The sequence below is a fragment of the Somniosus microcephalus genome, chromosome 19 (assembly GCF_052327205.1).
Source record: "Somniosus microcephalus isolate GS21.2 chromosome 19, FLI_Smic_1.0, whole genome shotgun sequence".
Classification (NCBI taxonomy): domain Eukaryota; kingdom Metazoa; phylum Chordata; class Chondrichthyes; order Squaliformes; family Somniosidae; genus Somniosus; species Somniosus microcephalus.
In genome coordinates this window covers 59,831,419-59,852,269 of record NC_141005.1, presented here as the reverse complement: position 1 = coordinate 59,852,269, position 20,851 = coordinate 59,831,419, and the positions used below count along the sequence as shown (strand labels likewise).

General features: G+C 50.2%; 1 protein-coding gene across 6 annotated transcripts in view; it reads right to left on the bottom strand.

The window, feature by feature from the left end:
• The window catches only part of msi1b (musashi RNA binding protein 1b), a 141,393-nt gene that overhangs the window by 19,162 nt on the left and 101,380 nt on the right, over window positions 1–20,851 (bottom strand). For all 6 annotated transcript variants that reach the window (XM_085961860.1, XM_085961861.1, XM_085961862.1 and 3 more), the window contains one exon: window positions 795–877. In XM_085961860.1, the coding sequence (XP_085817986.1) occupies window positions 795–877 (83 nt within the window). The remainder of the gene's footprint in view (window positions 1–794; window positions 878–20,851) is intronic.

Sequence of the window (20,851 nt, the reverse complement as noted above, 5' to 3'; positions counted from 1 at the left end):
CCGTACCGGGAGGGGGGGGACGTGTCCGTACCGGGAGAGGGGGACGTGTCCGTATCGGGAGAAGGGGCCGTGTCCGTATCGGGAGAGGGGGACGTGTCCGTATCGGGAGAGGGGGACGTGTCCGTATCGGGAGAGGGGGACGTGTCCGTATCGGGAGAGGGGGACGTGTCCGTATCGGGAGAGGGGGACGTGTCCGTATCGGGAGAGGGGGACGTGTCCGTATCGGGAGAAGGTAACTCGGGCCCTGATTTAATACCCAACCCGCAAGCATTTACTGCTCAAGTCCAGAGACTTCAACAACAACTTGCATTTATATAGTAAAACGTCCTCACAGGAGCGTAACTGGATGTAAACTGACATTAGGAGAAGAAGGAGACATTAGGAAAGGAGGAGAGCAAACTACTGGGCTTCCTAAACTGGCTGAAGATCCTCCAACATTTTTAGCGTTTTTTACAAAAACCAAAACCACCCGGAGGGACAGTTTGTGTTTTACTCGAGGGTTAAACTGGACTGAGGTGAATGGCTCACACGTCTCTCCACCCCCCCCCCCACAACACGCCCCCCCCCTCCGGCCCCCCCACACGGCCCCCTCCCCTCCACACAGCCCCCCCCCCCAAAGGCCCCTTCCCCATCATACACAGCCCCTTCCCCTCCACACACGGCCCCCCACCTCAACCCCACCAACCACACACGGCCCCCCTCCCACCAACCACACAGGGCCCCCCCCCACACACGGCCCCCTCCGTACTGCACCCACAGAGCTCGTGACCCCAACACACACGTCCCTCACTCACCATTTTGTTGTTGATTTCATGGAAGTGGATTTCGCACACCTTCTCCACAATATCTTCACTCTCAAAGGTCACAAACCCGAACCCTGAAACACAGTCAGATATGAAGTGGCTTTAATAATACATCTGAAACCGCCCCCACACAGTGCGCCCTCTCGTCAGTGACCTGCCAGCCAGCTCCATTACTCAAATACTTGCCCAAAACATTTCCTAGAGGGGGAAAAAAATTTAAATGGTATTGAGTTCTCCACATCACACCCATTGCCCAGGTGATTATTTACCCCTTTGTTTCGCTATGCAGTCATGTTGACTTGTTGTTGGGGATGATTTTATATATCAGATACCAGGTCCCGGTCTGAGCTAGAGAGACAGCAAGGTGCCAGGTTTGAGCTCCGGCCTGTGCAGAGTTAGCTGACCTCATCTGCTGGGACAACATGGACCAGGCTTGTGTTCCCTTCAGTATAGAAGAACAAGGGGTGATCTCATTCAGCTGTTGAAGATTAAAGGAGTTGACAGGGTAGATGGAGAGAAACTATTTCCTCTGGTGGGAGAGTCCAGAACAAGGGGGCACAACCTTAAAATTAGAGCCAGGCCGTTCAGGGGTGATGTCAGGAAGCACTTCTTCACACAAAGGGTGGTGGAAACCTGGAGCCTACTCCCCCTAAAAGCTGTTGAGGCTGGGGGTCAATTGAAAATGTCAAAACTGAGATTGGTAGGCGATTTTTGCTCGGCAAGGGTATTAAGGGTTACGGAACCAAGGTGGGTAGATGGAGAAAAAATACAGATTAGCCGTGATCTAACTGAATGGTGCAACAGGCTCGAGGGGATGAATGGCCGACTCCTGTTACTATGTTCCTACTGGAGCTACAACTGGCAACAGGGCCCCCGAGTTAGGGGGAGGAATTGATTGGAGCCATAAATATAAGAGTCACCAATAAATCAAATAGGGAATTCAGGAGAAACGGCTTTACCCAGAGAGTGATTAGAATGTGGAACTCGCTACCACAAGGAATAGTTGAGGCGATTAGAATAGATGCATTTAAGGGGAAGCTAGATAAGCACATGAGGGAGAAAGCAATAGAAGGATATGTTAATGGGGTTAGATGAAGTAGGGTGGGAGGAGGCTCGTGTGGAGCATAAACACCGGCATAGACCAGTTGGGCCGAATGGTCCGTTTCTGTGCTGTACATTCTGTGTCATATTATGGGAGTACAACCAGTGAGATGCAGCCCGCCACCCCCACCCGCTGAATTCACTGTACAGAAGTCCCAATATTGGGTGAACCAACATCCCATAGACCCACCAAATCGTGGGCTATGGAAGTGCCTCCACGGCCCGGACGGCAGCTGTAGTTGTGTTAATGTGGAGTGCCGGCGCCTGTGGGTGATCAGCGGCCGGGTCTCCGCACTAAGCAGCGAAGCCCAGCGTGACCCGATAACCAGCTAGGGCAGGAGAGAGTGAGGCACTTTGCGGGAAGTAGGCTGTGTGAAAGGTCCGCGTCATTCCGCAAACCTTGGATTGGGCAGCAGGGGGTGCTTAGGGACCGTCCAGGCGGGTCTCATTGCCCTCTCTCCAGTTTGTCACAGCTGCTTCACACAGCAAAATCACCCTGCTCCCTCCAAAGCTCAGGTGATGTTACTGAAAATACAAAACATTTTTGGGGGAGAAGGGATTGATTTTTTGTGCTCAAGGTGAGGGATGAGTGTTTGGGAATAGAATACTTTCCCCGTTTGCTCTTGGGTCAGGTATAACACAGGTTGCACAGCCAAGTTCCCCCCAACTCTGCCCCAACAGGGGGCAAATTCCTTTGTGGGTTACATGTAACAAAATTGTAAACTGGTATTTACAACCTGGGTTACCAAGGGAAAAAAATCAGCCAGGATTCCCACTGCTGATCGCCATCTAATGGCCTCTGCTGGAAGTGCGCTAGTCTGTGGGTGAGGAAAGGGTTGGGCTCAGCTGTGATGCCCCTACAGTAGAATAGCGTGCCAACATTATTAACTGCCTAAGCTCACGCACTAAAGACGGCCATTTGATCAACATAATGGGAGTTAAATCCTTGTGTGTGAACCCAGTAAGGGAGACACAAACATAGAAGAGAACCAACTGCTCCATTCTCCAGCCCGAGCAGGTGGGACAGGAGGGGCGGGCGATGGAATAAAACTAAGATCTGGTGATGTGCTTGGATGCCAAACACCACTTCTTCTAGGCCTTTGGTCATATTCAATATGGCTTCCCAAGCCTTCCACAGATCAAAGACTCAAAGGGAACACCAGCAGTAATGGAACGCAGGAGGGAGGGGTCAATTGCCACCCCTCCCCTCCCTGCCCCTACAGGGGAACTGCTCGTACACCTCTCCATCAACCACAGGCAAACCTTTATCAGGTGTCCAGGCAGACTTTGAACCCGGCCTCCCCAGGGATGCAATGTCCGGGTTTGCAAACCCTCCGCAGTGAATCTGCAGATATCGGGCGCAGGGTAGCGAGAGGTTAGCTAACGTCCGCTTTCAGGGGGAGTAGGTGCCTCTCGGAGGCCGTGTATAAAATGTCCATGGTGGTGTTTAATTGCAGTGTTCAGAGACAGCCTGTAGGGCCTGCTGTTGTGCTGTAATTGTATCCGTGCGCTCACACCTGCTCAATCTGCCCCATGAATAATTCAGCCACAACTCTGTTCACATGAATAATACAAAATGTTGCAGGTTCGACCCCTTTGTCCGAACCATTCTCCTTGTGTTAAACAACGTCCAGCATTGTTCTATCCGCGGTTTCCTTTCTGCACTAAACATGCACTATCGCACAGGAGCCTCACAGTGCAGTGTCCGGGGCCTGGGAGGCTCGCAGTGTAGTGTCCGGGGCCTGGGAGGCTCACGGTGGAGTGTCTGGGGCCTGGGGGCCTCACGGTGGAGTGTCCGGGGCCTGGGAGCCTTGTGGTGCTGTGTCTGAGAGCCTCGTGGTGGAGTGTCTGGGGTCTGGGAGCCTCGCGGTGGAGTGTCTGGGGTCTGGGAGCCTCGCGGTGGAGTGTCTGGGGTCTGGGAGGCTCGCGGTGCTGTGTCTGGGAGCCTCGCGGTGGAGTGTCTGGGGTCTGGGAGGCTCGCGGTGCTGTGTCTGGGAGCCTCACGGTGGAGTGTCTGGGGTCTGGGAGCCTCGCGGTGGACTGTCTGGGGTCCTCATGGTGTAGTGTCTGGGGTCTGGGAGGCTCGCGGTGGACTGTCTGGGGTCCTCATGGTGTAGTGTCTGGGGTCTGGGAGGCTCGCGGTGGAGTGTCTGGGAGCCTCGCGGTGGAGTGTCTGGGGTCCTCGCAGTGTAGTGTCTGGGGTCTGGGAGCCTCGCGGTGGAGTGTCTGGGGTCTGGGAGGCTCGCGGTGCTGTGTCTGGGAGCCTCGCGGTGGAGTGTCTGGGAGCCTCGCGGTGGAGTGTCTGGGGTCTGGGAGGCTCGCGGTGGACTGTCTGGGGTCCTCATGGTGTAGTGTCTGGGGTCTGGGAGGCTCGCGGTGGAGTGTCTGGGAGCCTCGCGGTGGAGTGTCTGGGGTCCTCGCAGCGTAGTGTCTGGGGTCTGGGAGCCTCGCGGTGGAGTGTCTGGGGTCTGGGATCCTCGCAGTGTAGTGTCTGGGGTCTGGGAGCCTCGCGGTGGAGTGTCTGGGGTCTGGGATCCTCGCAGTGTAGTGTCTAGGGTCTGGGAGCCTCACTCATGCACAAGCACTTGGGGTTCCTTGTAACTACTGAACCCGAGAATTGGTCTGTTCACCGTCATTGACGACATAGAACTTTGGGAGTTTTTGCTGTCCCTTGGCACATGGGAGTTCAACATTCAGTTCTAAGCACCGAAGCTCAGGAAGGATATACTGGCCTTGGAGGGGGAGCAGCGCAGATTCACCAGAATGATACAGGGGCTAAAACGGTTAAATTATGAGAACAGGTTGCACACACTAGGCTTGCATTCCCTTGAGTTTAGAAGATTGAGGGGTGATCTAACGGAGGTGTTTAAAATGATTCGATATAGTTAGAGAGAAACTATTCCCTCTGGTGATGGAATCAGAACAAGGGGGCATTATGATGGTGGTGAAAGCTGCACAACACACTATAGGAATTAAACTACCTGCTGTGCAGGATATCTACCCCGAGAGGTGCCGGGGGAAGGCCCTGAGAATCATTAAAGACGCGAGCCACCCCAGCCACAACCTCTTCGCTCTGCTCCTGTCCGGTAAGAGATATCGAAGCATACGGTCTCGTACCAGCAGGTTTCGAAACAGCTTCTACCCCCAGGCCATAAGACTCATGAACGTATAATTTATTATTATTTATTACTGTTGTTTTATTTATTATTACTGTATTTCTATTAGCATTTTATCATTGTTATGCCATATTTATTCCAATGTTGGGAGGACTCATAAAAATCAACATTTCATTGTGCAGTACACACGTCTGCTGCATATATGACAAATAAAATTGAATTGAATTGAATTATCTTAAAATTAGAGCTCGACCATTCAGGGGTGATGTCACAAAGCACTTCAGAGAGTGTTGAAAATCTGAAATTCTCGCTGCCCAAAAGGCTGTGGATGCTGGGGGACAATCAGAGCTTTCAAGACAGAGATCAGTAAGATTTTTATTTAGATAAGGGTATCGAGGGATATGGAGCAAAAGGCAGGAAAATGGGAGTTGAGGTGCAGATCGGCCATGGCGGAACAGACTTGAGGGGCTGAATGGCTTCCTCCTGTTCCTATGTTCCTTTATGTTGCAGGACTGTCTGTGGAAGTGTCAGTGATTGTAATGGTTGCCGTGCAGCTCCTTTAAGTGGCTGGTCTGTTGGTCCATCCATACAATGCACATGTCAGCAGTGGATTACTGACTCTAATTCTCACCTCTGCCGACACTAATCCGATAATTGTTTGTTTAAATGGGTCAGTTTAACATCTCATTATCCACTAAGTGCCAAAAGCCCAGGAACCGGGAACCTCACTGAAAACCTTTAAGCCGTCCTAAAACTGCCCCGCTCTGAACTGAGGTCAGCAGTTTTGAACCGCGGTTATACTGCGCTAACCCGAGCTGCGAGTCACACTGGCTCCCGAGGCACAGGCTGTGGGCACCGAAGTTAAATTTGCCAGATTCACTTGGGCTGGCCAATGGAGAACACCCATTGCCGCTTTAGGCACATTTACTAGTTCTTCTAATTCTCGGGAGAATTTTTTTTAAAAATTCTTTCATTCACGGGATGTGGGCATCGCTGGCAAGGCTAGCATTTATTGCTCGTCCCTCATTGGGACATTAAACCGAGGCCCCGTCTGCTCTCTCGGGTGGACGTAAAAGATCCCATGGCACCATTTCAAAGAAGAGCAGGGGAGTTCTCCCCGGTGTCCTGGCCAATATTTATCCCTCAATCAACATCATAAAAACAGATTATCCGGTCATTATCACATTGCTGTTTATGGGAGCTTGTTGTGCACAAATTGGCTGCCGCGTTTCCTACATTACAACAGTGACTACACTCCAAAAAGTACTTCATTGGCTGTAAAGCACTTTGAGACGTCCGGTGGTCGTGAAAGGCGCTATATAAATACAAGTCTTTCTTTCTTCTTCTCTTTGTCCCGAGAATGTGGGGCGAGCCTTCTTTAACCACTGGTAGCGGTTTTGATACAACGGACTGTCTTGCTCGGCCACTTCAGAGGCCAGCTAAGAGTCAACCACATTGGTGTGGGACTGGCGCCACCTATAGGCCAGACCGGGTAAGGACGGCTGGTTTCCTTCCCTAAAGGACACTTGTGAACCAGATGGGTTTTTAACAACAATCTGACAGCTTCATGGACACCATTACTGACACCAGCTCCTTATTATTTCCAGATAGTTTAAACAAAGAACTGAATTCAAATTCTCTGCACGCATGTGGGGCGGGGTGGAACTGGTCAGTGACCAGTGGAACACTTCCTCCCTACTCCACCCGCCCTGGAAAGTACATGTGTGCAGACATCAGGTGAGGCCAGGATTGGGTCAAACTACTCGTCGGCACTAACTCGTGTGAGAAGAATTTAAGTTAATTGGCAAAAGAATCAGGGGAGAGATAAGAACATAAGAAATAGGAGCAGGAGTCGGCCATTTGGTCCTTCGAGCTTGCTCCGCCATTTAATAAGATCATGGCTGATCTTCTACCTCAACTCCACTTTCCTGCACTATCCCCATATCCCTTGATTCCCTTAATATTCAAAAATCTATCGAGCTCTGTCTTGAATATACTCAACGACTGAGCCTCCACAGCCCTCTGGGGTAGAGAATTCCAAAGATTCACCGCCCTCTGAGTGAAGAAATTTCTCCTCATTTCAGTCCTAAATGGCCGACCCCTTATTCTGAGACTGTGACCCCTGGTTCTAGACTCCCCAGCCAAGGGAAACATCCTCCCTGCATCTACCCTGTCAAGCCCTGTAAGAATTTTGTATGTTTCAATGAGATCACCTCTCATTCTTCTAAATTCTAGAGAATATAGGCCTAGTCTACTCAATCTGTCCTCATGGGACAATCCCCCCCATCCCAGGAATCAGTCTGGTGAACCTTCGTTGCATTCCCTCTATGGCAAGTATATCCTTCCTTAGGTAAGGAGACTAAAACTGTACACAATACTCCAGGTGTGGTCTCACCAGGGCCCTGTATAATTGCAGTAAGGCGTCTTCACTCTTATACTCAAATCCTCTTGTAATAAAGGCCAACATACCATTTGCTTTCCTCATTGCTTGCTGTACCTGCATGTTAACTTTCAGTGATTCGTGTACAAGGACACCCAGGTCCCTCTGAACACCAACATTTCCCAATCTCTCACCATTTAAAAAAACTGATTTTCTGTTTTTCCTAACAAAGTGGGTAACTTCATATTTCTCCACATTATATTCAATTTGCCATATTCCTGCCCACTCACTTAGCCTGTCTATATCCCCTTGAAGCCTCCTTGCATCCTCCTCACAACTTACATTCCCACCCAGCTTGGTATCATCAGCAAACTTGGATATATTACATTTGGTCCCCTCATCCAAATCATTGATGTAGATTGTGAATAGCTGAGGCCCAAGCACTGATCCTTGCGGTACCCCACTAGTTACAGCCTGCCAACCCGAAAATGACCCGTTTATTCCAACTCTGTTTTGTCTGTTAACCAATCCTCAATCCATGCTAGTATATTACACCCAATCCCATGAGCCCTAATTTTGTTTAACAACCTCTTGTGTGGCACATTATCGAATGCCTTCTGAAAATCCAAATACACCACATCCACTGGTTCTCCCTTATCTATTCTGCTAATTACAGCCTCAAAAAACTCTTAACAGATTTGTCAAACATAATTTCCCTTTCATAAATCCGTGTTGACTCTGCCCAATCCTATTATCATTTTCTAAGATGAGGAGAACTTCTTTTACGCAACGAGTTACGATCTGGAATTCACTGCCTGAAGGGGAGGCGGAGGCAGATTCAATAGTAACTTTCCAAAGCGGAGTGGATACTTGAAGGGAGGAAAGTTGCAGGGCTCTGGGGAAAGAGCGGGGGAGTGGGACTAATTGGACAACTCTCTGAAGGAGCCGGCAGTCACAATGGTCCGAATGGCCTCCTTCTGTGCTCTACGATTCTAAGAAAGGGCACTTGATCGAAGTACGGGAGGGCACCTTGTAAATTGCCACCACCTACAGATCAGGAGGAAAGAAAACAGTAAAAGTCACATCTCAAACTGTGGTGCTGGTGAAAACGGGAAGAAGCAGCGGCACTTCGAAGTAACGAGCCTGGAGAACTCAAGTCATTCTACGCTGAGAAATTATTTAAAGAGGTGGAAAACCTAAGAGAGCAGTGGTCTATATAATCAATGCAAGAACTCCACCAGGCAGAAAATTCAAACAGATTAGCTGCCTTGTCAGTCTGCCAACCAGTACAGGCCTGGTACAGTTTGTGGTGCAGCGCTAAGCTCACAGCTCAGTCACACCCCACATCCTGCTGTACCGCACACAGACAAAACAAAATGGTACATTGATTTTTTTTTTTGGTTATTAAAATGTACTCACTACACAACTGAGAATGTGTCAGCGAGAAGCACAACCCAAACAGGCCAAAGCTAATCCCAAGCAACAAACACAACGCTTCGACAGGCACTGGAACAGGGCTTGTGTAGATGTCAATAGGGAATGAGGAAAAACTGGGAGAGGGTACACAGATAGGGTGAGGGGGGGGGGGAAAAGGAGAGAGAGAGGGTTAAAGGGAGAGGGGGAAAGGGAGAGAGAAGAGGAATGGGAGAGGGGGGAAAAGGGGTGAGAGAGAGCGGAAAAGGGAGAGGGAGGAGGAATGGAAGAGAGAGCAAGGGGGAATAGGAGAGGGATAGGGGATAAAGGAGGGAGAAAGGGGGAGAGGGGGTGAGAGAGGGGGGAAGGGAGAGGGTGAGGAAAGTGCTACCACTGTGCCAAGCCTGAGACTTATTTTATAACATTTATTCCTTCCAACTTTGTCCCAAAGGTGCCATTTGCCCTCTGATGCTGTGCCAGTGTGTGAGCCTTGGCACGGAGTGTCAGCAGCATATTCACCAGGAGGAGGCCGCACAGCCAGGCCCTCAGCCCTCACCACGGTATCGCTAGGTAGTGAGCAGGAGCAGACACCCTACCCTGGCTGATTTTCCTCCCCAGCCAGGGACACCGAGGCCAGCTGTGGTGCCCCTACCACCGGACCTGCTGAACTGAACTGAGCTGAGCTAATCTAACTCGCCGGTTATCAAACTGGGGACCTTCCTGGTCTGCGAGACATTTACTGCACAAGATGGTGGCAGCTTGGCTCATTTGGTAGCAGTCTCACCGCTGTGTCAGAAGGTCATGGGTTCAAGCCCCACTACCGACTTGTCTACATAATCTAGGCTGACCCTCAGTTCAGGGAACTGTTTAAGAACAAGTTCTGCCAGTGTCCTGGCCGATATTCCACCAACAGAAACAGATGGACTGGTCATTTATTCATTTGCTGTTTGAGGGACCTGGTTTTGCAGGAAAAGGCTCCTTAACACCAGTAACAGCACTTCAAAAATAGACCATTGGTTGTAAAACACTTGGGACATCCTGCAGATGTGAACGGCACTATTTAAATGCAAGTTTATTCTTACTTTCTTACCCAGTGGGCGAGAGGTCACCAAGAGAACAACTTCCTTGAGCCCAACTTTGTGCCAAAGCTCCATCAGAAGCATTTTTTCTTTCAATTAGAAAGCAGTTTCAACGAGGACATGATTTTTTTTTGTTAAAAGTACTTCGCTTTTAGCAAACTTAACCTGTGTGTGCTTCTCTGTCTCTTACTGCGCGGGTGCATGCGTGCGTCACTGCATCTGTGTGTATCAAAGTTCCCTCTAAGCTGCGCAACAGCGCAGTAACAGAAAAGGCCCCGCGCAGGCCACTCACCGGCTTCTCCATTGTAAATACAGCGCATGCGTGGAAATTTAAAAGGACCACGCACGAAGAGAAACAGGCCGCGCAGAACAAAGCCCAGTTTCCAGGGAACATGTGTGGGTGTGTGTGTGTCTGTCTCGCTCTGTGTCTGTGTGTCTCTCTCTCTCTGTCTGTGTGTGTGTCTCTGTCTCGCTGTGTGTCTCTTGTCTCTCTAGGTGTGTCTGTTTGTCTGTGTGTGTGTGTGTGTGTGTGTGTGTGTGTGTGTGTCTGTCTCGCTCTGTGTCTGTGTGTCTCTCTCTCTCTCTCTGTGTGTCTCTGTCTCGCTGTGTGTCTCTTGTCTCTCTAGGTGTCTGTCTGTTTGTCTCTCTGTGTCTGTGTGTGTGTGTGTCTCTGTGTCTGTCTCTGTCTGAGTGCGTGTGCGTCTCTGTTTCTCTCTGTGTCTGTATGAGAGTGTGTGTCTGTCTGTCCATCCGTCCTGCCATGGTAACCTGATAATTGCAAAGTCCAGCCTGTATAAGGAAGCCTGGCCTGTCTGCCTGCTGTTAATATATTGTAATGACGGACAGCTCGTCAGGTTGCCATGGCTGCACGCCTCATTTCTAAATTACAGTGACAGATGTGGCGGTGCAGGATGGCGCTGTAATGTGTGTGTTCAGGGGCTGGGGTTGGGTCATCAGGGGAGGTCAGGGGTCACAGAGGCCAGACTTCAAACATTGGGTGACCACAAGCTGGTCAATTAACAGTGACTTTTTTTGTTAAAAAGTTACTTTTGTCTTTTCTTGTTTATATAAAAAATACACTTTTAATGTGAAAACTGGTTATTCTTTTTAAAAATTTGTTCGCAGGATGTGGGCATGGTTGCATTTAATGCCGCTTCCTAACGACTGCGTGGTTGCTAGGCTACTGCAGGGGGCATTTATAAGTCAACCACTTTGTAAGGACTGGAGCCAGCCGTAGGCAAGACCGGGTACGAGTTCTCTGAAGGACTTTAGTGAACCAGTCGGAGCTCTATTACAGAAAATAGAGTTACTCTGGGAGCATTTCTGCACCCTGATGTTTGAAATGCTAAATTACCAGAGTCAGCACCTTGTCGTGCTGGATCTAAATACTGTCTCTCCCCACCCCCGATGCCATATCCCTCTCCTCTTTTGAACATGCCGGGATGGTTAACAGGCACCAGCCACCCTTTAGTACCTTCGCTCTGTGACCTTTGTTTATGTGAACTTGGGCAGTGAAAATTGGGGGCATCTCTGAGCCTGATCCCGTCCTCACCCAATATCCACACGGAAGCATCTCCCAGCAGGGAATCACACTGGATAGCAATCGGGAGCTGAAACCTTGGCTGGTTCCCACCCGCCCTCTAACCCAAGGGTAACCCTGGCTGGTTCCCACCCGCCCTCTAACCTAAGGTACTGAGGCCAAATGCAGACCCTCCCCGGCCAACACCTAAACTGACTGAGATCAGCTGACCCATCACATAGCAGAGATCAACCTGGGATTATGTGACGGGACACTGCTGTCAACAACTGAGTCACCAGGGCAACTCGTTCTTGCCACGCTTCTCTCTGTCCCATTCACTCACATCACCCTCCTACCCGACCCCCGCCCCCCGCCCCCACTCCAAAACACATTCCGTTACAAACAAAAGTGACCTCCCAAGTATCTACCGGCTGCCCATGCACCAGGGGGATACTGAGGATACTAAAGCAAAATACTGCGGATGCTGGAAATCTGAAATAAAAACAGAAAATGCTGGAAATACTCAGCAGGTCAGGCAGCGTCTGTGGAGAGAGAAACAGAGTTAACGTTTCAGGTTGCTGACCCTTCGTCAGATAGGGATACTGAGGATAGGTGGGCTACATCAATGTTGTCCAATGTTCGCCACATGTAGCTAATTGGGAATCCAGATGTGGCCAATGTCCCCTTTAAACTGCGCGGCCGCGCAGCGGCTCACCGGATTTCAAATAGGAAAAACCGCGAATGCGCGGTATTCTGAATGGGCCCGCGCACCCAAAATAAAATGAAAGGGACATTGGATGCGGCTAGTTGCATTTTTGATTAGTAATTAAAAATGAGTGAGACACCATTGTTGGACATGCGATCTCAACGTCGCATGGCGTATGCACGTGAACTTTAACCGGTTTTGCTAGTTTGTTGGTAAAATGATAATACAAATACAAAACGCAGTGTTTCTTGATCATTGTGCGTGCTTTACACGTAAAGTACATTTACCTTTATTCTGCGCAAGTTATTTTCGACTAAAATGAGTGCCAGTGGCTAGTCAGTGATTTCGATTGGACTACACTGGGCTAGGTGGACTGAAGGTTTACTCTTGCCCGAAACTGGTACTAGGCAATTTATAAGGACTCCCCACCCACGCCTGAACTAAATATCAGAGCACAGCCACCCCTCCCCAATGATCAGGCCTCGAGTGAAGAGCTGAGACCCTCCATACCCAACACCCACAGGAAGCTTCTCCTGCTTCCAATTCCGCCGTCTCCAGAGCTGACCGTCCACCATCCACCCACCGGCCTGCGACACTACGTAGCGGCTGTCCGTTGCTCTCAAATTAGATTCCAGTACTCTTAGTTACATCGAGTTACAGCACAGACACAGGCCAGTTAGCCCAGCTGGTCTATGCCGGTGTTTACACGAGCCTCCTCCCACCCTACTTAGGCGTCTTGCAAGAAAGTAGTTACAATCCTTTTTTTTTAACCTCAAAAATTCACTTCCTCACCCCCCCCCCTCACCCTTTGAGCCTTGGGGCACAGGGTCATATGTGGAGAGAGACCGGAGACAGGACCATTTTCAAACTTCCACGCTGGATTACGATAAGGGAAGCTTGTCGCTTTAAAGCGAGCACCGGACATATTAAAAAAAAAGAATCTCCAAGCTACAGGGGGCCGAGTTGTTCTGTGTGCAGAGTAAGCCGCTCCCTGGGCCCAGCACAAAGGGGCTGGTGTCAGCAAGTCTGGACTGGGCTTACCCTGCGCGGATTTACTCTCGAGCCACTGGCTGTCACAAGCAATTCATCAGTCTCCGCAGCGCAAGGAAGTTTATGCTTTTAGAGCCGATTGCCTGATGCTCTAATTAGACCAGCCAGAGCAGGGTTCTGCTCCTGTAGCCTCAGCAACTTCTGTAGACTTGGTTATAGTACGTCTCCCGACAAGACACCCTGGAGGCCCTCTCCGACCTGCCGTCACCGCAGGATGTTACTTGTGTTGGCAGTGGCGTGGGCAGGAGTATAATTTAGATCGGTTGATTTTTGCAGCATCTTTTAGTTGGAATGAACCAATAAACCTGGTTTGTTTTCCCTCGAGTTTAGAAGGATGAGGGGTGATCTAATGGAGTTGTTTAAAATGATAGAAGAAGTTGATAGGGTAGATAAAGAGAATCTATTCCCTCTGGTGGGGGAATCCAGAGTAAGAGGGCATAATTTTAAATTGGAGCCAGGCCGTTCAGGGGTGATGTCAGGAAGCACTTCTTCACACAAAGGGTAGTGGAAATCTGGAACTCTCTCCCCCCAAAAGGCTGTGGATGTTGGGAGTCAATGGAAGCTTTCAAGACTGAGATTGATATTTTGTTAGGTAAGGGTATCAAGGGATATGGAGCAACGGTATATTAGGAATTTAAAAGTTATTTGTAGTCAGTTTTGGCCGAATCCTGACACACAAAATTGGCCAATCTCAAAGGGATTGGGGGAGGGGGCGGGAGGGGGGGGTCATGACCCCATTCGTCTCCAGCCACCATCTATATTATATTAAAGATCTTTTGTTTGTGTGCGTTTTCTATCCGCAAACTTCACTTCCCGTTGTCATGCTTTTAGATCACACATCTTACCATTACAACTGATTTAATAGGAATTTTCAATGGGCATTCCCTATGTAAACAGGTCCCCAGTGACACAGTCGTCACAGGCTGCAGCCACTAGGTGGCACTGCAGCGCCACTGCATCCTTCAAGCAACGCCACGGGAAATCCTCTTAGCACAAGCCTGCTGCACATGTCAGACGCTGCACAGAAGTAAAGGGTATCTAGTGGGACCAGGAAATAAGTGAATTGGGTTGTGGGTGTACAGACATTTGTCCGAAGATACTTGTTCCATTGCTAATTTATATTTATATATATTTCAGGGGCCTACTGACCACTGCCAGCCCGGGGAAGTAATGGAGAGGCCCAGAGTGGATGCTCAGTGCTCTCACTCTATACTTCCCCTTCCATTGTATTGTTCGGTCACACGGTGCTCTCCCCGCTCGCTGACACGCCGCTCTCCCCGCTCGCTGACACGCTGCTCTCCCCGCTCGCTGACACGGCGCTCTCCCCTCTCGCTGACACGCCGCTCTCCCCTCCCGCTGACACGGTGCTCTCCCCGCTCGCTGACACGCCGCTCTCCCCGCTCGCTGACACGGTGCTCTCCCCGCTCGCTGACACGGCGCTCTCCCCGCTCGCTGACACGGCGCTCTCCCCGCTCGCTGACACGGCGCTCTCCCCGCTCGCTGACACGGCGCTCTCCCCTCCCGCTGACACGGTGCTCTCCCCGCTCGCTGACACGGCTCTCTCCCCTCCCGCTGACACGCCGCTCTCCCCGCTCGCTGACACGGTGCTCTCCCCGCTCGCTGACACGGCGCTCTCCCCTCCCGCTGACACGGCGCTCTCCCCTCCCGCTGACACGGTGCTCTCCCCGCTCGCTGACACGCCGCTCTCCCCTCCCGCTGACACGGCGCTCTCCCCTCCCGCTGACACGGTGCTCTCCCCGCTCGCTGACACGGCGCTCTCCCCGCTCGCTGACACGGCGCTCTCCCCGCTCGCTGACACGGCGCTCTCCCCGCTCGCTGACACGGCGCTCTCCCCGCTCGCTGACACGGTGCTCTCCCCTCCCGCTGACACGCCGCTCTCCCCTCGCGGTGACACGCCGCTCTCCCCGCTCGCTGACACGCCGCTCTCCCCTCCCGCTGACACGGCGCTCTCCCCGCTCGCTGACACGGCGCTCTCCCCGCTCGCTGACACGGCGCTCTCCCCTCCCAGACACGGCGCTCTCCCAGCTCGCTGACAGGCCGCTCTCCCCTCCCGCTGACACGTCGCTCTCCCCTCCCGCTGACACGCCGCTCTCCCCGCTCGCTGACACGGCGCTCTCCCCGCTCGCTGTCACGCCGCTCACCCCTCCTGCTGACATGCCGCTCTCCCCGCTCGCTGTCACGCCGCTCACCCCTCCTGCTGACATGCCGCTCTCCCCGCTCGCTGACACGCCGCTCTCCCCTCCCGCTGACACGCCGCTCTCCCCTCCCGCTGACACGCCGCTCTCCCCTCCCGCTGACACGGCGCTCTCCCCTCCCGCTGACACGCCGCTCTCCCCTCCCGCTGACACGCCGCTCTCCCCTCCCGCTGACACGCCGCTCTCCCCCGCTCGCTGACACGGCGCTCTCCCCGCTCGCTGACACAGCGCTCTCCCCGCTCGCTGACACGGCGCTCTCCCTGCTCGCTGACACGGCGCTCTCCCCGCTCGCTAACGCGGCGCTCTCTCTGCATGACTTGCCATTCAGTCAACCTTTTCAGTCATTCTGTCGGAATCTCTGATCTGATTGACTGCCGCTTATTATAGTTGGCTTGCTCCTCAGTAATATTACACCTCCATCACAAATAGCCCTGAGGGGAGCAACTACAACCATAAATGTCCTAGAATAGTATTAATTATGAGGCTAGAGTGTGCGAGTAGGAAATCGAGAGAGCATGAGGGAGGGGTCAAAGAGAGGAAAGATTGGTGACAGGGAGAGAGAGGAAAGAGAGCACAAACTAGAGAAGCAGAAAATCAGAGACTGTTCCTGTGTGAAAGTGAGCGAGTGAGTGTGTGCGTGAAAAAAACAGAAATAAGAGAATGATTTAGGGCAGGAAAGTGCTGAGAGATTGGGCTGGGTTAAGGTTTACAAGATACAAATAAAGCCACAGAACCTCAGAGGAGTTGAGCTGGAAGACAGGCCAACTCGAAGCATTGAGTATCAGTAGCAGCAAAGGATTACACTAATGCTGGGATCAAGGCTGCTGAAACCTGGGCTGAATACAGAAAACAATCAGCGAGCCAGGTTAGGGGCTCACATGACAGCATTCAGTTGGGGCTTTTATCTCGTCGACTCTCGGAATACGACGCCTTCACTCTGACAATCTGCCCTTTGTTTGGGCCCTGTAATCCATCCAGCTGTTTAGAAATCTGTTTTTTTTTCTTTCCCTTTCAGTCCCAGACATCATGTCCCATCCAGTTGTTCCCAGCTCCCTTTCAGACTTGACAATCCAGTTCCACCAGGCTGCCATTTGCAGTCCCTCTCTCTCTGCAACCTCTTAACAGAACGTTTCCACTGGCTCCAGAGCATCAGAGAGGCTAAATAGGTACCAACTGTAAGTTATGTACTTGTAGGTGCCAGCCGTGGCTCAGAAGGCAGCACCCTCGCCTGAGTCAGCAGGTTGTGGGATCAAGTCCCACTCTGGAGACTTGAGCTCCTAATCCAGACCGACAATGCAGTACTGAGGGAGTGCTGCCCTGTCGGAGGTGCCGTCTTTCAGATGAGACGTTAAGCTTCTCAGGTGGACGTAAAAGATCCCATGGCACTATTTGAAGAACAGCAACATCACCAAAAAAACATTAGCTGGCCATTTCCCACATTACAACAGTGACTACACTCCGAAAGTACTTCATTGGCTGTAAAGCGCTTTGAGACGTTCGGTGGTCGTGAAAGGCGCTGCAAGTCTGTCTTTCTTTTTTATTTAACACATTACTGTTTGTGGGAGCTTGCTGTGCACAAAATTAGCTGCCGTGTTTCCTACATTACAACAGTGACTATACTTCAAAAGTATTTAACTGGCTGTAAAGCGCTTTAGGGCGCTTGAGGTCGTGAAAGCTGCTATAGAAATGCAAGTCTTTTTTTTTCTTTTATCTCTACTGTAACCAACCGCAAGTACTTTGGCCAAAGTGCTTCCTTCCCCGAGTCTTATTCCCACAAATTTATTGCAGGGGACAACATTATTGGGGTTTGAATAGGGGGATCCACCTTCAGCGAGCAGTGTTGTTGGTGGGGAGTGGGGGTGGATTCTCCTGATCGGCCCCCGTAACTTCAGGGTTCACACATCTATCTTGGGGTTTCAGCCATTCTTCCACTGAACATACGGTGGCCAATCGAAGACCCCCTCCTCACTCCCGAGGAAGGTTCTAGCCCATGTATCAGCACCGAGTGGAGAAAGTGAGCCAACTCCAGTCACCTGGTGCGGAGTTTGAGCTCCTGCAATTGCTCAGTTATACGCACCATCAGGAAAGATTGAACAGGTTGGGGCTTTTTTCCTTTAGAAAAGGGAAGACTTAGAGGTGACCTGATAGAAGTCTTCAAAATTATGAATGCGTTGGACAGGGTAGATGTCGGGTAGCTAACGTAATACCTATATTTAAGGGGGATAGAACATGTCCAGGGAATTCTAGGCCAGTCAGCTTAATATCTGTGGAAGGAAAAATAATGGAATCCCTACTAAAGGAGAAAAATAGAAGAACATCTAGAAACCAAAAATATAATAATGAATAGTCAGCATGGATTTCAAAAGGGAAAGTCTTGCTTGACCAACCTCACTGAATTTTTTGAAGAGGTAACAGAGAGGGTAGACAATGGTACTGCAGATGTAATTTATCTAGATTTTCAAATTGCCTTCAATTAAAGTACCCCATAATGAACATAAGAACATAAGAAATAGGAGCAGGAGTAGGCCAATCAGCCCCTCGAGCCTGCTCCGCCATTCAATAAGATCATGGCTGATCTGATCCGAACCTCAAATCTACTTTCACTCTCCATCCCACCCGAACCCATGTGATTCCCGGGAGAGGCGAAAAACCAGATAAAAAACCCAATGTGCCAATTTGGCTGGGAAATTCCTCTCCGACCCATCTAGGCGATCGAAACTCGTCCAGGAGATCACTCCATCCCTGTATTTCCTACAGTACTTACCTTCTGTAAGAGGTGATCTCCACCCCAGCCAGGAACAGGCCCAATTTACTCTTGAAGGACTCCTAGCTGGCAGCCTGTTCCCGAGGTCTCCACTAATCTCTGTGAATAGAACCATCTCCTGAAATCTAACACAGAATTAGAACACAAGAAGTAGGAGCAGGACCAGGCTACACGGCCCCTGGGCCCGCTCCGCCACCCACAGGGCCATGACCGATCCGAACCTAGCCTCATGTCGGGTTTCCTGCCCGCTCCCCGTAACCCCTAATTCCCCTTACTTCTAATGGACTGATGAACAAGGTCAGAGAATGCGGAGTCAGGGGACATAAAGCAGAATGGGTAGCTAGCTGGCTTCAAGACAGAAAGCAGAGAGATTAGGGGTAAAGGGTGGGTAGTGGTGTTCCATAAGGATCAGTGCTGGGACCACTGCTGTTCACAATTTACATTAACGATTTAGACGTTGGAATCAAAAACACAATTTCTAAATATGTGGATGTCACCAAATTGGGGGGGGATACTCAGTACTGAGGAGGACTGCAACAAATTACAGGAGGACATTAATAAACTTGCAGAATGGACATATAATTGGCAAATGAAGTTCAACACAGATAAATGTGAGGTATTACATTTTGGTTCGGAAGAATAAGGAGGTCACTTATTACTTGGAGGGTGCGAGTCTAGGTGGGGTAGAGGAACAAAGGGATCTCGGAGTACAAATACACAAATCACTAAAAGCTGCGACACAGGTTAACAAGGCCATAAAAAAAGCAAATCAAGCACTAGGGTTTATTTCTAGAGGGATAGAATTGAAAGGTAGGGAAGTTATGCTAAATCTGTATCGAACCTTGGTTAGACCACACAAGAGTACTGCCTACAGTTCTGGTCGCCATAATATAAAAAGGATATAAAGGCACTGGAGAGGGTGCAGAGAGGATTTACAAGGATGATACCACAAATGCGAGGGTATACATATCAGGAAAGGATGAGCAGGCTGGGTCTCTTTTCTCCTGAAAAAAGGCTGAGGGGTGACCTAATAGAGGTCTTTAAAATTATGAAAGGTTTTGATAGAGTGGATACAGAGAGAATGTTTCCACTTGTGGGGAAGAGCATAACTAGAGGCCATAAGATAGTCACCAAGAAATCAAATAGAGAATTCAGAAGAAACTTCTTTACCCAGAGAGTGGTGAGAATGTGGAACTCGTACCACTGGGAGTGGTTGAAGCGAATAGTATCGATGCATTTAAGGGGAGGCTAGACAAGTATATGAGGGAAAAGGGAATCGAGGATTATGCTGATTTAGATGAGGAAAGACGGGAGGAGGCTCGAGTGGAGCATAAACACCGGCATGGACTGGTTGGGCCGAATGGCCTGTTTCTGTGCCGTATATCCTATGTAATGTAATATGGAGAGAATGCTTCCACTGATGGGAAAATCCAAAACTAAGGGCCATAAAAAGAAGCTAGTTACTAATAAATCCAATAGGGAAGCAAGGAGAAATTTTAGAGAGTGGTTAGAATGTGGAACTCGCTACCACAGGAAGTGGTTGAGGCAAATAGCTTAGATATTTTCAAAGGAAACTAGCCGAGTACATGAGAGAAAAGGGAATAGAAAGATATGCTGAACGGGTGAGGTGAGGTAGGTGGAATGGGAGGAGACTCGTGGAGTATAAACACCAGCAGAGACTGGTTGGGCCGAATGGCCTGTTTCTGTGCTGTAGATTCTGTGTATTGAGCCGTACAGGCCAGAAGGCACCAGATTTGTTCCCCGCGCACTCCCACCCTGGCTGTGCTCAGTTAGTTGATCTAGTACTAGTGGACTGGGGAAGGGTTGGAATGAGCCAGGGATTATGCTTGATTATTATCCAGTGACCCTTAATGGAATGTGTGCGTATGTGTGTATATGCAGGTGCTTATGTGCAAAATTATTTTTTATATATTTATTACACACACATATCTGCGCTCCTCTAATTCGGTCCTCCTGAGCATCCCTGACTTTAATCGCTCCACCATTGGTGGCCGTGCCTTCAGCTGCCAAGGCTCTAAACTCTGGAATTCCCTCCCTAAACCTCTCCGCCTCTCTATCCTCCTTTAAGACACTCCTTAAAACCTACCTCTTTGACCAAGCTTTTGGTCACCTGTCCTAATATCTCCTTATGTGGCTTGGTGTCAAATTTTTTGTCTTATAGTACTCCTGTGAAGCACCTTGGGACGTTTTACTACGTTAAAGGCGCTATATAAATACAAGTTGTTGTTGCTGTTACATGCACACACCAGGTGACGGCATGATCTAGCTCAGCTGTGATGCAGAACCCCATGGTTAAATAGACCACCAACACTCACTATCTAGGCTCATGCATGAGCCATGGCCACATGGGCAAGGTACCCAAGGGCTGCCGGTACCTGTGAAACCATAGGCCGACCTTTCAGACAATTAGGCGGGGGGGGGGGGGGGGGGGTAGTAAACCACATCCATGTGCAGAAGCTTTGTGTGCAGTGTATTAAAACAAAACAGGGCTAACGGTCACGTACATTCCATGGGAAATGTGGGTTCTGGGAGATGGAAATCCGCAGCGCTCAGAGTGGGTCTGGCACCTCAACAAAGAGCCACTAGTGACCTTATTAGCCAACAAATAACACGGCTCAACACCAAACCCATGGCTGCTGGAAGCACAATTTCCATCTGCGCGTCTCTAATAAAACACTTGCTT